The sequence below is a fragment of the Triticum urartu genome, chromosome 6 (assembly GCF_003073215.2).
Source record: "Triticum urartu cultivar G1812 chromosome 6, Tu2.1, whole genome shotgun sequence".
Lineage (NCBI taxonomy): Eukaryota > Viridiplantae > Streptophyta > Magnoliopsida > Poales > Poaceae > Triticum > Triticum urartu.
Genome location: NC_053027.1, coordinates 184,789,121 through 184,805,589, shown reverse-complemented (window position 1 = coordinate 184,805,589; position 16,469 = coordinate 184,789,121). Strand labels below are relative to the sequence as shown.

Here is a 16,469-nt window from a genome sequence, read left to right as displayed (position 1 = left end):
ACGAAATGATATCCATTGCCTTTTATTGCTTCCAAAAAATTTCTTGTGTCAACATAGAACAACAGGAGTGTTGTGTCAATTTTTGTGATTTTTCGGGGTTCGTTTTTACATTTTTATGCATTAACTGAGTTTTCAATGCATTTATGTGCATAATTCAAATTTGAACTACATGCACATGCTCTAATGCATATAAATTAGTTGAAAATTCAAATCTGTGTCCTTGGGTGCATGCTTATGTCCCATGCAAGGAATGGGAATGAATTTCAAACACCAGGGCACCGTTGATTGCCAGCAAAACATTGAGATGCCTGGTTTTTAAATTCTAATAAATGCAAAACTCATATGAAATTCATGAAACTTGGCATGCTATCATGGAGCGGCATCAACATGCCGTGGTAAATTTTTTGTGCCATTTGGGGCAGGTTTGGGTATATGATTCTCACAAATCAGAGCTTCTCACAACAAGCATGATGGTTTCTGTAGGGATCGTCCCACCTTTGGGGACGAAGCGATATTCATTGTCTCTTATTGCTTCCAAAAAATTTCTCATGTCAACATAAAACAACAGGAGTATTGTGTCAATTTTTGTGATTTTTCAGGGTTCGTTTGGACATTTTTATGCATTAACTGAGTTTTCAATGCATTTATGTGCATAATTCAAATTTGAACTACATGCACATGCTCCAGTGCATATAAATTGGTTGAAAAATCAATCTGTGTCCTTGGATGCATGCTTAGGTCTCATGTAAGAAACATAATGAATTTCAAACACCAGGGCACCGTTGATTGCTGGTAAAACATTGAGATGCCTGGTTTTTAAATTCTAGTAAATCCAAAACTCGTCCGAAATTCATGAAACTTGGCATGCTATCATGGAGCGGCATCAACATGCCGTGGTAAAATTTTTGTCCCATTTGGGGCAGGTTTGGGTATATGCTTCTCACAAACGAGAGCTTCTCACAACAAGTATGATGGTTTCGGTAGAGAATGTCCCACCTTTGGGGACGAAACGATATCCATTGCCTCTTATTGCTTCCAAAAAAATTCTCGTGTCAACATAGAACAACAGTAGTGTTGTGTCAATTTTTGTGATTTTTTGGGGTTCGTTTGGACATTTTTATGCATTAACTGAGTTTTCAATGCATTTATGTGCATAATTCAAATTTGAACTAGATGCACATGCTCTAGTGCATATAAATTGGTTGAAAAATTAAATATGTGTCCTTGGGTGCACGCTTAGGTCCCATACAAGAAATGGGAATGAATTTCAAACATTGAGATGCCTGGTTTTTAAATTCTAGTTTTTAAATTGAGATGTTTGGTTTTTAAATTCTAGTAAATCCAAAACTCGTTTGAAATTGGCATACTATCATGGAATGGCACCCAACATGCTATGATATTTTTCATGTCCATTCTGAGAGAAGACGCACTCGAATAATGACAGCCAATAAAGGCATTTTGAAAAAGTAGCTGCCTCTTTAATATCTCAAACATTTGTCTAATTCGAACCGTGTGCGTTTTGTTAACCATTCACGTGACACCACGCGTCTTGGTTTTAATGGATGTAGGAGGTGCCGTGTGGACAGCTGCTTGACCTTGACTGAACGGAAGAGTGCAGTTCAGTGCGCAAGCTGACCGAGAGGAGTGCAAGTTGTCCTCGAATGTGCAGGATCATCAAGAAGCGTGCAAGCTTTACGCTGCGCATGCTCACTGGGAAGTGAGCCCTTTGACTTCCATGGTCGCCCACCTTCCTCTCCATGCGCGCCTCCCTCAACGGCATGGGACGCCGCCGTTGAACGCTACCTCTCAGCGCCGCCAGCTGCCGTCCTCCTGCCCCCCGCCCGTCGACCCTGGGACGACATGATGCAAAGTGAGAGCAGGATTTGTGCATCTCTTCAACGCAAACGGTTCTTTTAGATGACCCGTGTGCAACCACTTACAAATAATTTGGTGTGATTTGCATCTGTCATATTGGGTATGTTACCATTTGTCAAACTGGAAAGATTGACATTTATTGATCTAGCAACATTGCCATTTGTCAACCTTGTAACACTATGATTTGTCAAAATATGAAGTTAAAAATCACTAGCAATATCTAATTTTTACAACTAAAATTCAATAATTAAGCATAGATTTCATTCATAGATTAAGTAGTCGTTCTTAATTTATACAAACAGTTTAACTCGACAGCTGAACCGACCAAACTTTTTCCTAATTGTTGCCAACCACGTACTGAAATAGCTAGTTAACCTATATATACTAGCTAATTTTAAGTATGTTGTACAGTTCCACCACATCTATAGTCAGATGAACTGAACAAAATAGCCACTAAATACTACTACTACTGTGGAGGGGCTTTGTACTACTTCCGGCTCCCTCTCCTCTGCCGAGCGCGCTCAGTAAGAGGCGTAGGAGGAGGAGCCTACCGACGAGCTGGGCAACCGCAATACGATACCTGCCATCGTTGCAGCTTCAGCAACGCTCACCTCGAACGCCCTCTGCCGCTCCAGACGACCCCTCTCAAAGCGGAGGTTCTCCTCGTAGATCTCCTGATTCCTCGCCTCTAAGGTGGCGTGTGCCGCGGCCTCGGCGGCGGTAAGGCTCTTTGCGTGCCCGACGAGGCGCTCCTCCTCCTCCCGCAGGAACTCGGTGTAGCGCACAAGGTCACTGACGCACGTGCGGACATCTACCTCCGCCTCCCGCCTTCGGGCAGCGGTGGTGGAGCGGGTGATGACCCCGGCGGTCGGCGGTGGGCTGGCGGCCACGCCGGCCGACGATGGGGTGATGTCCACGACCACCACCTCCCGCCTTCGGGCCGCGGTGGCGAAGCGGGTGATGCCCACGGTGGCCGGCATTGGGGTGGCGGCCACGACGGCCACCTCCCGCCTTCGGGCCGCGGCGGCGGAACGGGAGATGGCCCTGGCTTTCGACGGTGGTGTGGCAGCAACAGCTGCCGACAGGCACCGGCGACTGAGCGTGTGGTGGGTGTTTCGCGCACACCCAACAGGGACACCACACGCACTACACTACGCGAGGGACTGCGCCACCGCCACGGTGTAGCCTCCCAGCTGGAGCTGTCCTCTGATGACGGCAGAGTGGCTGAGCGACGACGACGGACCGGTGCTATTGACGATTATGGGAGAAGCAGACAAGATAAGCTATAGGAAGGGAGCGGAAAATGCGACGCAGGACTCGCCGGCCATGAGGGTTTTTATAGCAGGCCGGTAAGCATTGGGATTTTGGGGGATTTCACCGAGTTGGGCGAGAAGTTTGCGCGGAAACCTGCGAGGTTGCGCGGGAATGGGCTCACCGACGATTCATTGGCGCCACCGTTTGGACGAAAGAACGCCCCGCGCGCTGCACAAGCTTGCGTCGTAAGCCGTCTGCGGCAGCGGGGTGACAAGACGTGCGAGAGGAGGACGAAAGGTCACGTATACATACGGTTAATAAAAAACATTTGCGATTTAATTACCTACTATACCCCTATCCTGATTTATAAGTTTGAATTAACTAATAAAATACGAATGCATGTCGCCAAAGATTATATAGTTAGATTCGTATTTGACATAGTTTTCAATTATATAATTTTTATAACATGCAGTAAAATTTTGTTGGTTAAATTTGAGGGCAAAGTATGCCATAGAATATAAAGGGGACTATAGACTAGACGGAGGTGGTAGCACACGCCGCTCTCTACGCAGCGACACAACTGTCGTCCGGCTTGTAGGCAACCATTTCCTGCGTGTTCAACTGCTCTATGCGTGTGGTTGCTTGCGGTTCAGGCGGCTGCGGCGCACTCTGCTCGCGTCCCGCTGCGCGCGTTCTGCTCTCGCGTCTCTTCGGGTGCTTTGCCCTCGTCCCTCCACGCGCGTTGCCAGTGTTCGGGGCCGGCGCACGATCATGCACGTTCGTGTGCATGCGGTTGCGCCGGGCGCGGCGCGATGATACAGTTACCCGCTGCAAAAACTGTCATGCGGACGCGCCGAGAATCCACGCCGCCCGACCCCCTTTTATTCCTGCGGTCGTTTACTTTCATCTCTCATCTCACATGACACAATGAGCACACCCACAAGGACACATACAGAAAGGATATCCAGCGATTCCAATGGCGCTTCCAGCGGCCGCCGACGACAACGGCGGGAAGTTCACCACGCAACACGTCGTGGACACCCACGTGAGGGGAAAGGCTCACTTGGTGGTGTACACGAACGATCCGGTCTCGGTGGAGAGCTCCATCCGAACTATAGAGCAGTTCCTGGTCGAGGACAAGTACCAAGTGGTCGGCTTCGACCTCGAGTACACCATGGGTCATGCCGGGCACAATCAGAAGGTTGTCGTCGTCTAGTTGTGCGTGCGACATGGCGTCCTCGTCTACCACTACCACCTGGCCACAGCGCCTTGTGGGCGTTTCTCCAGGTTTATCAACAGCTCTGACTACAGTTTCATTGTAGTGGACACCACAAACGATCTAAAATCGCTCAAGGTTTCGTGCTTAAAATGTCCGAATCTTGTCAACATCCAAAGCCACTACAAGGTCTGGGGTAGCGACAAAAACAAACTGAACTCCCTGGTTGACCTCGCTCGGCCATCATCAACCCCTACTACATGAAGATAAAGAGTGAGAGCAATAAGGGCAGGAACGCCTGGCACAGTGTGTGGCATAAGAGACTGGATGAACAACATGCCAAGTACGCGGCCATGGATGCATACACAAGCTACGAGATGTACAGACGGATCGTTGACATGAGGAACTGTCTTCTTCCTGACCCAGACGAGGGATCGAGCCACATAGCAATGACGGGAGCGTCACAATAAGTAGATGACTAGACGATCATTTCTCCTACTTTAGAAGGCACGCAATTGTTTATTGATGTGTGTGTGAATGATCTGTATAGTTACTTATGTAATTGGATGTTTATTTTAGTTATATATATACATGTTATTCTACTATAGACAGAGCAAATTACACGGCTTATTAGTAGCAATCGTCTGTGTTATTATTGGTCTTCGCACACATTTCTGATTACGAACTCGTTTGCCGCGTATCACACACATCTTGTTGAGTTGAATCGTTTACATTGTGTTGCCTAATCACACATAGTTCATCCTAATGAACCGTATGCAATATATCGCACATGCTTTCATTTGGCTGCCCGTCTTTTTTGTTCCTCCTCATCCCAAACAGTTAATTGAACTGAATCGTATGCCCTGCATCGCACACGCAACTACAATCTGTACCGTGTTTGATGCATCCGTCATCGCAAACGTTTTGCATTTTTTTGATGCTTTTTTTACACCCCCGTTTGTGATTATGGCATCGCACACAGTTTCGTCGAAGGGTCTCTGGTCGTAGTGTCATGTTTGGACCATCCTGCAGTAGTGTTTGCTTCATATAAGAGTTCGCCCAGACTTGTCCTTTGCTACAAAAAGGATTGGGCCACCTTGCTGCACCTTAGTTACTTTTGTTACTTGTTACCCGTTACGATTTATTTTATCACAAAACTATCTGTTACCGATAATTTCAGTGCTTGCAGAGAATACCTTGCTGAAAACCACTTGTCATTTCCTTCTGCTTCTCGTTGGGTTCGACACTCTTACTTATCAAAAGGACTACGATAGATCCCCTATACTTGTGGATCATCAGGTACCAATGTGAGGTTTTATTACAAGGATTGAACACAAGAGATGAACTAGGATTTTGAGATGAGATGTTGCCTTTGAAAATGTTGACGAAGATTGCCCCTCCCACGATGAGAGGGTTGTTGGTGATGACAATAGCTTCGGTTTCCCCCTCCTGGAAGGAAGTATCCCCGACGGAATCGCTTCGCCGGAGAGCAAAAGTGCTCCTGCCCAAGTTCCGCCTCGAGACGGCGGCGCTTTGTCCCAAAATTCCTGTCCTTATTTTCTCTAGGGCAAAAGACCCTATGTACTAGAAAATGGGCACCGGAGGTGGGCCAGGGCTCCCACTACCCACCAGGGCGCCATGGGGGACAGGCGCACCCTGGTGCCTAGTGGGCACCTGGGTGTCCCTTTCTGGTATTTCTTTATTCCAATATTTTTATATATTTTAAAATAATTTTTCGTAAAATTTCAACTCGTTTGAAGCTGAATAACAAGGTGGTATTCATAAATGCGTGTCTTGGTGGATAGTGAGGGCATTATTTTTATTGTCCATGTCTATGAAGGTATCTGTGTTGGAGATGCTCTAAAATGTCAGAAGGCCTGACAAATTGAAAATCTAGGGGACACAAAGAAAAGGAAACAGTAAAAGAAGAGAAAAGAAAAGGAAACATGAAAGACAACCAGATTGGAACCCTCCAACTCAGACACAGTCACCACCCTGTCCCCTCGTCTTCCTCGGCCCTCGCTTCGTTCTCCGCGGGAGCCGGCGAGCCGCCGCCCCACTCACTCTCTCTCCCCCCGTCCACCGCACGCCTCCGCCACGCCATTCCCATATGCTCTTCTCCGGCGAGGTAAAGAAACCATCTTTCTCACATTTCCCTCCCCTCTCCTTTCTTGCTGGTGCCACCGTCCTAGCGGTTACTCAGCTAGATCTGCACGCATTTGGCGTTTCTTGGCAGCAGATCTTGAGCGTGGATCCCCCTTTACCCGGATCCATAGTGGTCTGGATCCGGCTTTTCCGCGGCGCTGGTCGGATTTGGTGCGCTCCTCACTGTGGGAACGAAAGACCACATGTTTTGTTTGTGGGATCGTATAGCGTGTGCGTTTGAGTTTCTTGGTGTTAGTTTCTTCACGCATGCGTTTGATCGTTTTTTGGTGTTAGTTTCTTCACGCATGCGTGGATTCACAGTCAGCCGATGCACATTTGTTCCACCAAGTTCCGTGGATTTGTATCTTGCGAGGACCGTCAAGTTAAATATCTCTGAAGTAAGCACCATGATTAGCAATCTTACACTACATTGTGCATTCTCGTGGGGTGCAGGGCAACAGAGCATGATTCTGTGGCAAGGTTGAATGGCGGTGAGTTAGGGATATACGAGACTGTGCGGAGCAGGGGTTATTAATAAATTGTGCAAGAGGCGAGCCTTGGCCGAGATGGATGCCGTTGTTGATGTTGCCGATGCTATGGGCGCTGTGACTATAGAGAACGGGGCGAAGCTGGAGTTGCCTGACAGTGTAGAGGAGCGCGGCGAAGAGCATGATGCGCAGGCCAACAGAGACCATTCAGGGGAGAGTGAGGTGATCAACCCGCACGAAGAGGCAGGTGGAGAAGCCACCTCACAGCCAGAAGGGAGGAAGATCGGCCGTTCCAAGGTGATCTTGTGACAGTGATGTTTTGTGCCTGTCTGGTGACAATACTGTTCTGATTAGTGTTTTCTACATGATGTGCTTATAGGGAGCTGCAAGTCATGGTCCTAAGGTTGCAAAGACAAGGAGCCCAAAGAGTGGAGATGAAGGTCTAGCAAGGAGAAGCACCCCTAGTTCCTCTCTTCGTAAGGCACCCATTGCGCGAGTATCGCATGCAGACTCAGGCACTGGCTCTTGTACCAATGGTGATCCGAGTGTCGATAAGAAAGTGAGTTCTCCGTTCTGCTTGATTTTATTATTCCTATGTTACCCGGAATTGGTTCCATATCCAAGCCAGCCAGGTCTCAAATACTTTGTTTGGTAATGGTAATCAGAAATCTGGAAAGATCGAGTCTCGTCCGTCTGCCAAGGAGACATCATTGCTCGAGGACGCAAAGTATGCATATTTCTTTCCTGTTTCTGCGTTATTTCTTGTGTACTGTGGTCTTACTTCCTGTTTTGAGACAGAGTGGATTTTGCCCTATATTTCTTTGTATATCTAACTTTTAGTAATCAAGATAAGTTCTAACCAAAGTTATGGTGCCATTTAAAGATTAACCTTTTGTTGCTAGTTAGTGATTTGTTAAAAATAGGGAATTGTACCATGTTTCCATTTCTTGGATTACCTCAATGTGGTAAACACATGTATGCTCACCCTCAGACGGTCAGACATCAGTTCAATTGAAATAATACTTATTTGATCTATTTCTCTACTATGTCACTGAAGCGACACCTTTTCATCTCGTCATTTATCGACCTGCCACAAACCTCAACAAGTGTGTCAGTATTGGAAGTTAACTTTAGTATTTCCAGCATTTGGATGTCATGTACTACCTCTGTTTCTAAATATAAGATGTTTTGGCAGTTTAAATTGAACTGCCAAAACGTCTTATATTTAGGAACAGAGGGTGTACTTCATAAAGCCCTGCTCAATATCGGTCAGTTGAAGTATTGTGCTTCCTTTTCTCATTGTCAAGTTCAACTTAGGGCCGAGTCTGTGGACCATATTTGCATAATTGCATCTAAGGTCTTTGGGAATTTCTCTTACATTTCATGCTCCATTCTTCCTTTTCCCCGTTAATACTATCTAGTTTTGTTGGATACTCACAGAGTCACCATATTTGCATAATTGCATCTAAGGTCTTTGGGAATTTCTCTTACATTTCATGCTCCATTCTTCCTTTTCCCCGTTAATACTATCTAGTTTTGTTGGATACTCACAGAGTCACCATATTTGCATAATTGCATCTAAGGTCTTTGGGAATTTCTCTTACATTTCATGCTCCATTCTTCCTTTTCCCCGTTAATACTATCTAGTTTTGTTGGATACTCACAGAGTCACCATATTTGCATAATTGCATCTAAGGTCTTTGGGAATTTCTCTTACATTTCATGCTCCATTCTTCCTTTTCCCCGTTAATACTATCTAGTTTTGTTGGATACTCACAGAGTCACCATATTTGCATAATTGCATCTAAGGTCTTTGGGAATTTCTCTTACATTTCATGCTCCATTCTTCCTTTTCCCCGTTAATACTATCTAGTTTTGTTGGATACTCACAGAGTCACCATATTTGCATAATTGCATCTAAGGTCTTTGGGAATTTCTCTTACATTTCATGCTCCATTCTTCCTTTTCCCCGTTAATACTATCTAGTTTTGTTGGATACTCACAGAGTCACCATATTTGCATAATTGCATCTAAGGTCTTTGGGAATTTCTCTTACATTTCATGCTCCATTCTTCCTTTTCCCCGTTAATACTATCTAGTTTTGTTGGATACTCACAGAGTCACTTATGCTGTTATATTCACCCCCACAGATCCAGGGAGGGAAGTAAAGCTCAAAAGCAATCAGACCAGCATTCTTCCATCAGAAGAGATGAAGAAGATTTAAATAGTGAAAGTTCAAAAGCTCGAAGGGCTGGCAGCACTCCTGCCTATGGATTCAGTTTCAAGTGTGATGAGAGAGCTGAAAAAAGAAGAGAGGTAATTTCTGGTCTAATACCCTATTTCCCTGATTTTATTTGGAGAAAAAAAAGCAGATTTGATTCAGCTATTTTGTTTACCCAATATATAGTTCTACTCAAAGCTTGAGGAGAAGATTCACGCAAGAGAGATGGAAATAAGCAATATGCAAGCTAAATCGAAGGTGACATTGTGTTATCTCTTGGAAATGTTAAATGTTATTCTTGCATCTCATATGTTACTTGCTGACATTTGTTGCCTTATTATTCACAGGAGACTGAAGAAGCTGAACTCAAAATGCTGAGAAAAAGCTTAAAGTTCAAGGCAACGCCGATGCCAAGCTTCTCCCCACCACCAAAGGTTGAACTGAAAAAGGTAATACTGCTTTGCTCCTCATTCCTTCTGAATCCCTGGCTTTTCAACAAGTTAATTCATGACAGTGTCATGTGACTTATCTATACCAATATAAAAGGATCCAAATAGGCAGATCCAAACCATCTCGACCGTCAAATCATGTTATCTAGCGGTTCAAATCGCTTCAATGTTGAGCACCAAACACGTTTAACGCTCTAATTACCCACTACTGCCATTGGTTATAAACACGTTTTGACTCAACGCTATCCCTTGAAATCTGCCATGTAATTAATATCCTACCATTCCCGTGAAAAAGTAATTGGTATCTTACCAAATACGAACATGCAACAGATATATCTTACCTAATATAACGTGCAACTAATATCCTACTTAATATAAACGTGCGTTGCACGTACATTATTACTAGTGTAAGAAGGAGCCGAGTGTGGGGTTATCCCTTACTGGGCAAATAACCATGAACCCCCTCGCTCCCGCCCGAAAAAAAAAACATTTGCATTTCATTGTATACAGGAAATAGAACTTCATCACTTAAAAACAGGACTTCAGGAAAACATTAAAATGCTATGTTCAGAAGATATACTGAAAATGGAACTTTTCATGCGCTCAAACACCAAGATTTAAAAGTATATTAAAAATGTTAATCATCAGAAAATTCTGTATGCCATGTGGATATTATAGCTGCATTTGGATGGGATGCTGTTGCAGAGCCTTTATACTCATAGAAAAATCTGTACTGCCAGTTAAGGTACATGCAAAACTGCAGGGCCTTGAGACAAGATCAATATTAGTACTCAGACCTGCCTGATCTAAAATTTAAAATTCACTGTACGGCAGAAAATAATCTTTTACCTTGCAGCATTCTAGTCTATTCAATAGCAACCTACCAATTGTAGAGTTGAAGCATAAAGATGGGATAAAATCACACTTCTCTATTTTGATAGTCATCATTTAAAGCAACTATGAACCAATTGTACGCTACCATGGTGCTGAATCATCTGAACCAGTCCAGAAACAAACAGCACATGCTCCACTTAACATCCTGCACTGTGAACATTAGCTAAAACGTGTTGCCGCATTCTAAACATTGGACAATATCACAGTACTTATTACCTTGTTGTGTTATTTCTTATTTGTTGTAGATTCCTCCCACTAGAGCTAAATCACCAAAGCTTGGCCGTTCCAAGAACAAATCTGGGCTGGAGGCTGAAGAAAGTACCACCCCAAGCCATCCTATCCGTGTGAGCCTTGATGAGAAGGCTACTCAAAATGGTGCGAAGAAAGTAACCCCATCAAACTCAGTGAAGAAGCCCCAGAGGAAGTCACTCCCGAAATTGCCATCAGAGGCAAGTGGCCCACTTGAGGCCACACAGCCAAAAAGCATGGAGGACCTAAACACAGATAATCATCAGGAGTCAGGGTCGCCAGCAAAGCAGCTTCAGGAAACCGAGTCGATCGCCAGCAACGCCCAGGAGCCGATCCGAGCTAAAGTTACCCCCGACGACCAAGAACTCGACGAACAGGCATCCGTGTAGCAACGGCCATGGTGACCAAATCCTTCGATTTTGTGATGGCAGGTGTGCATGCCTCTGGCTTTGTCGCGTATTGTGCCATATTTCGATAGTGTATCTAGTGGCCTGTGTTCTATAATATAAACCAACGCTTGTCTCGTCTTTGTTGAGTCTAGCATCTGTGTTGCTTCTGTTCATAATCGTAAGCGAGGCTCCAGTGTCGTGTGCAACTGCAAATAGTTTTGCCCTATTTTCTACTGCTGCTGCTATTGGTCCAGATGAACTTTGTCTCCCTGCTTTGATTTATAATTTTGTGATGTCCGTGCTGCATTGCAATGGGAGCAGCAAAAGGGACGGTGTAAACACTGATAAAAGTGTTGTTTTATAATTTGTGAATACGTGCTTGGGTCCTCTTCTCGTTTCAATGGACAAGAAAAAAGCGCTAACTTCATTCAGCTCAAGTGCAAGTTACTGCGTGGTTTACAAAGCCCTGCTTCCAGGGAATGTTCAGATCTGCGAAGAAAGTTACTGAGTGGAGGAGCTCTAATCTCCCAAGGGATGCACTCAGAGTGGAGGTCCTGGAAGCCACAGTGCCAGCGTGAGAAAAGTTGTCCTGTTGAAGCTGGAGCTTGGCTGAAAGATCTTCCTCCCTTCCGGCCGGGCTCCTCAAACACTTCCTCTACGTCTAGGCTGACCGGCTCTCCTGTCTCATGTCCAGCCTAAATCTGAACAGATATGGGAGACCCTGGCTCGTCTACCACGTTAGATTCGGCCCACAATGACCCACCGCGACTTTACATATATTTGTTCTCGTCTGCATCCCAAAACCTAGTCACTTAATTCCACTATACCCTGCCCCCAAGCTTCGTTTCGGCGATCTTCGTCCTTCTCCGGCATGACTGGCATTAGATCCAACTTTGAGACCTTATTTTCTGTGGACTGGGACCTCGTCCCATGCGGGCTCGAGGAGGAGATGACCGTTCGCATGGCTCTCTGCCGCTCTCGGGAGGAGTTTGCCCGATCGCGATCACACTAGATACGGTGGGTATCCATTGTGGCCGTGCAAATGGCGCTTGGATCCGGCGGGAGGCGCGTGACCGCTGCCTCGTCGGACGCGGCGCAGTTCGTCTGGCACCCCAATGCTGGGGCGTACGTAACCCCTCCGATGGCACCTCTTCTTGGCGGCGGACTCCGAGTCAGAGGTAAACGGCGGCATGCATGGTCCTGACCCATCTTGTGTTATGGTGCGGGGTGCTTGCTGTGCTAGGCAGAGGGCGTGGGAGGCAATTGTAGCTCTCGCGGCCGAGGTCGCGGAGGTGGAGTCGCCCGCCGCCATGGAGCCGCTACGGATGACCAGCACCCCCTGGTGCCGCAGCGAAGTCATGGTGGTGTCAGGATCCGGTCATGGGTGGTTCTGAAGGAAATATGCCCTAGAGGCAATAATAAAGTTATTATTTATTTCCTTATATCATGATAAATGTTTATTATTTATGCTATAATTGTATTAACCGGAAACTTAGTACATGTGTGAATACATAGACAAACAGAGTGTCACTAGTTTGCCTCTACTTGACTAGCTCGTTGAATCAATGATGGTTATGTTTCCTAACCATAGACATGAGTTGTTATTTGATTAACGGGATCACATCATTAGAGAATGATGTGATTGACTTGACCCATTCCGTTAGCTTAGCACTTGATCATTTAAGTTTACTGCTATTGCTTTCTTCATGACTTATACATGTTCCTATGACTATGAGATTATGCAACTCCCGATTACCGGAGGAACACTTTGTGTGCTACCAAATGTCACAACGTAACTGGGTGATTATAAAGGTGCTCTACAGGTGTCTCCGATGGTACTTGTTGAGTTGGCATAGATCGAGATTAGGATTTGTCACTCCGATTGTCGGAGAGGTATCTCTGGGCCCTCTCGGTAATGCACATCACTAAAGCCTTGCAAGCTATGCAACTAATGAGTTAGTTGCGGGATAGTGCATTACAGAACGAGTAAAGAGACTTGCCGGTAACGAGATTGAACTAGGTATTGAGATATCGACGATCGAATCTCGGGCAAGTAACATACCGATGACAAAGGGAACAACGTATATTGTTATGCGGTTTGACCAATAAAGATCTTCGTAGAATATGTAGGAGCCAATATGAACATCCAGGTTCCGCTATTGGTTATTGACCGGAGACGTGTCTCGGTCATGTCTACATAGTTCACGAACCCGTAGGGTCCGCACGCTTAAAGTTCTGTGACGATCGGTATTATGAGTTTTTGTGTTTTGATGTACCGAAGGTAGTTCGGAGTCCCGGATGTGATCACGGACATGACGAGGAGTCTCGAAATGGTCGAGACATAAAGATTGATATATTGGAAGGTTATATTCGGACACCGAAAGGGTTCCGGAGGTTACCGGATAAATACCGGAGTACCGGGGGTTACCGGAACCCCCCGGGGCTTAATGGGCCCTACATGGGCCTTAGTGGAAATAGAGGGCAGCAAGGGGAGTGTGGGGCGCGCCCCCAAGGCCCAAACCGAATTGGTTTAGAGCAAGGGGGGCCGGCCCCCTCTTTCCTTCTCCTCCTCCCCCTTTCCTTCCCCCTCTCCTACTCCTACTAGGAAAGGAGGAGTCCTACTCCCGGTGGGAGTAGGATTCCCCCCTTGGCGCGCCCTCCTTGGCCGGCCGCCTCTCCCCCTTGCTCCTTTATATACGGGGGCAAGGGGCACCTCTAGACACACAAGTTGATCATTGATCTCTCCCAGCCGTGTGCGGTGCCCCCCTCCACCATAATCCACCTCGGTCATATCGTAGCGGTGCTTAGACGAAGCCCTGCGACGGTAGCTTCATCAACATCGTCACCATGCCATCATGCTGAAGAAACTCTCCCTCGAGCTCTACTGGATCGTGAGTTCGCGGGACGTCACCGAGCTGAACATGTGCTGAACGCGGAGGTGCCGTATGTTCGGTACTGAGGATCGGTCGATCATGAAGACGTACGACTACATTAACCGCGTTGTCATAACGCTTCCGCTTAACGGTCTACGAGGGTACGTGGACGACTCTCTCCCCTCTCGTTGCTATGCATCACCATGATCTTGCGTGTGCGTAGGATTTTTTTTTGAAATTACTACATTCCCCAAGAGTGGTATTCGAGCCAGGTTTATGCGTAGATGTTATATGCACGAGTAGAACACAAGTGAGTTGTGGGCGATACGAGTCATACTGCTTACCAGCATGTCATACTTTGGTTCGGAGGTATTGTTGGATGAAGCGGCCCAGACCGACATTATGCGTACGCTTCAGCGAGACTGGTTCTATCGATGTGCTTCACACACAGGTGGCTGGCGGGTGTCAGTTTCTCCAACTTTAGTTGAACCGAGTGTGGCTACGCCCGGTCCTTGAGAAGGTTAAAACAACACTAACTTGACGAACTATCGTTGTGGTTTTGATGCGTAGGTAAGAATGGTTCTTGCTCAGCTCGTAGCAGCCACGTAAAACTTGCAACAACAAAGTAGAGGACGTCTAACTTGTTTTTGCAGGGCATGTTATGATGTGATATGGTCAAGACATGATGCTATATTTTTGTATGAGATGATCATGTTTTGTAACGGAGTTATCGGCAACTGGCAGGAGCCATATGGTTGTTGCTTTATTGTATGCAATGCAATCGCCATGTAATTGCTTTACTTGATCACTAAGCGGTAGCAATAGTCGTAGAAGAAATAGTTGGCGAGACGACACCGATGCTACAGTGGAGATAAAGGTGTTGCGCCGGTGACGATGGTGATCATGACGGTGCTTTGGAGATGGAGATCAAAGGCAAAAGATGATGATGGCCATATCATATCACTTATATTGATTGCATGTGATGTTTATCCATTATGCATCTTATTCTGCTTTGATTGACGGTAGCATTATAAGATGACCCCTCACTAAATTTCAAGGTATAAGTGTTCTCCCTGAGTATGCACCGTTGTGAAAATTCGTCGCGCCGAGACACCACGTGATGATCGGGTGTGATAAGATCTACGTTCAAATACAACGGGTGTAAGCCAGTTTTGCACACGCAGAATACTCGGGTTAAACTTGACGAGCCTAGCATATGCAGATATGGCCTCGGAATACTGAGACTGAAAGGTCGAGCGTGAATCATATAGTAGATATGATTAACATAGTGATGTTCACCATTGAAAACTACTCCATCTCACGTGATGATCGGACATGATTTAGTTGATTTGGATCACGTGATCGTTTAGATGACTAGAGGGATGTCTATCTAAGTGGGAGTTCTTAAGTAATATGATTATTTGAACTTAAATTTATCATGAAGTTAGTCCTGATAGTATTTGCATATCTATGTTATAGATCAATAGCTCGCACATAGCTTCCCCATTTATTTTTGATATGTTCCTAGAGAAAAATAAACTGAAAGATGTTAGTAGCAATGATGCGGATTGGATCCGCGATCTGAGGATTATCCTCATTGCTGCACAGAAGAATTATGTCCTTGATGCACCGCTAGGTGACGGACCTATTGCAGGAGCATATGCAGACGTTATGAACGTTTGGAAAAGCTCGGTATGATGACTACTTGATAGTTTAGTGCACCATGCTTTACGGCTTAGAACCGGGACTTGAAAAATGTTTTGAATGCCACAGAGCATATAAGATGTTCCAAGAGTTGAAATTAGTATTTCATACTCATGCCCGTGTTGGGAGGTAGGAGACCTCTGACAGTACTTTGCCTACAAAGATGGAGGAGAATAGCTCAACCAGTGAGCATGTGCTCAGATTGTCTGGGTACTGCAATTGTTTGAATCAAGTGGGAGTTAATCTTCCAGATAAGATAGTAATTGACAAAGTTCTCTAGTCACTATCACCAAATTACTAGAACTTAGTGATGAACTATAATATGCAAGGGATAACAGAATTGATTCCCAAGCTCTTCATGATGCAGAAATCGACGAAGGTTGAAATCAAGAAAAGCATCAAGTGTTGATGGTTGACAAGACCACTAGTTTCAAGAAAAGGGCAAAGGGAAGAAGGGGAACTTCAAGAAGAACGACAAAGCAAGTTGCTGCTCAAGTGAAGAAGCCCAAGTCTAGACCTAAGCCTGAGACTAAGTGCTTCTACTGCAAAGGGACTAGTCACTGCAAGCAGAAATGCCCCAAGTATTTGGCGGATAAGAAAGATGGCAAAGTGAATAAAGGTATATCTGATATACATGTTATTGATGTGTACTTTACTAGTGTTTATAGCAACCCCTCAGTATTTGATACTAGTTTAGATGCTAAGATTAGTA

The 16,469-nt window shown here is 45.5% G+C and overlaps 1 protein-coding gene across 1 annotated transcript; it reads left to right on the top strand.

Moving 5' to 3' along the window:
- Positions 1 to 6,302: 6,302 nt before the first annotated feature.
- Positions 6,303 to 11,439, top strand: LOC125512244 (protein WVD2-like 5). The gene is made up of 8 exons (XM_048677337.1): positions 6,303 to 6,473; positions 6,944 to 7,275; positions 7,358 to 7,537; positions 7,644 to 7,705; positions 9,129 to 9,294; positions 9,386 to 9,457; positions 9,547 to 9,648; positions 10,788 to 11,439. Exons 2-8 carry the CDS (start codon positions 7,057 to 7,059, stop codon positions 11,178 to 11,180), a joined length of 1,194 nt encoding a protein of 397 aa, XP_048533294.1. The 5' UTR covers positions 6,303 to 6,473; positions 6,944 to 7,056; the 3' UTR covers positions 11,181 to 11,439.
- The last annotated feature ends 5,030 nt before the right edge of the window (positions 11,440 to 16,469 follow it).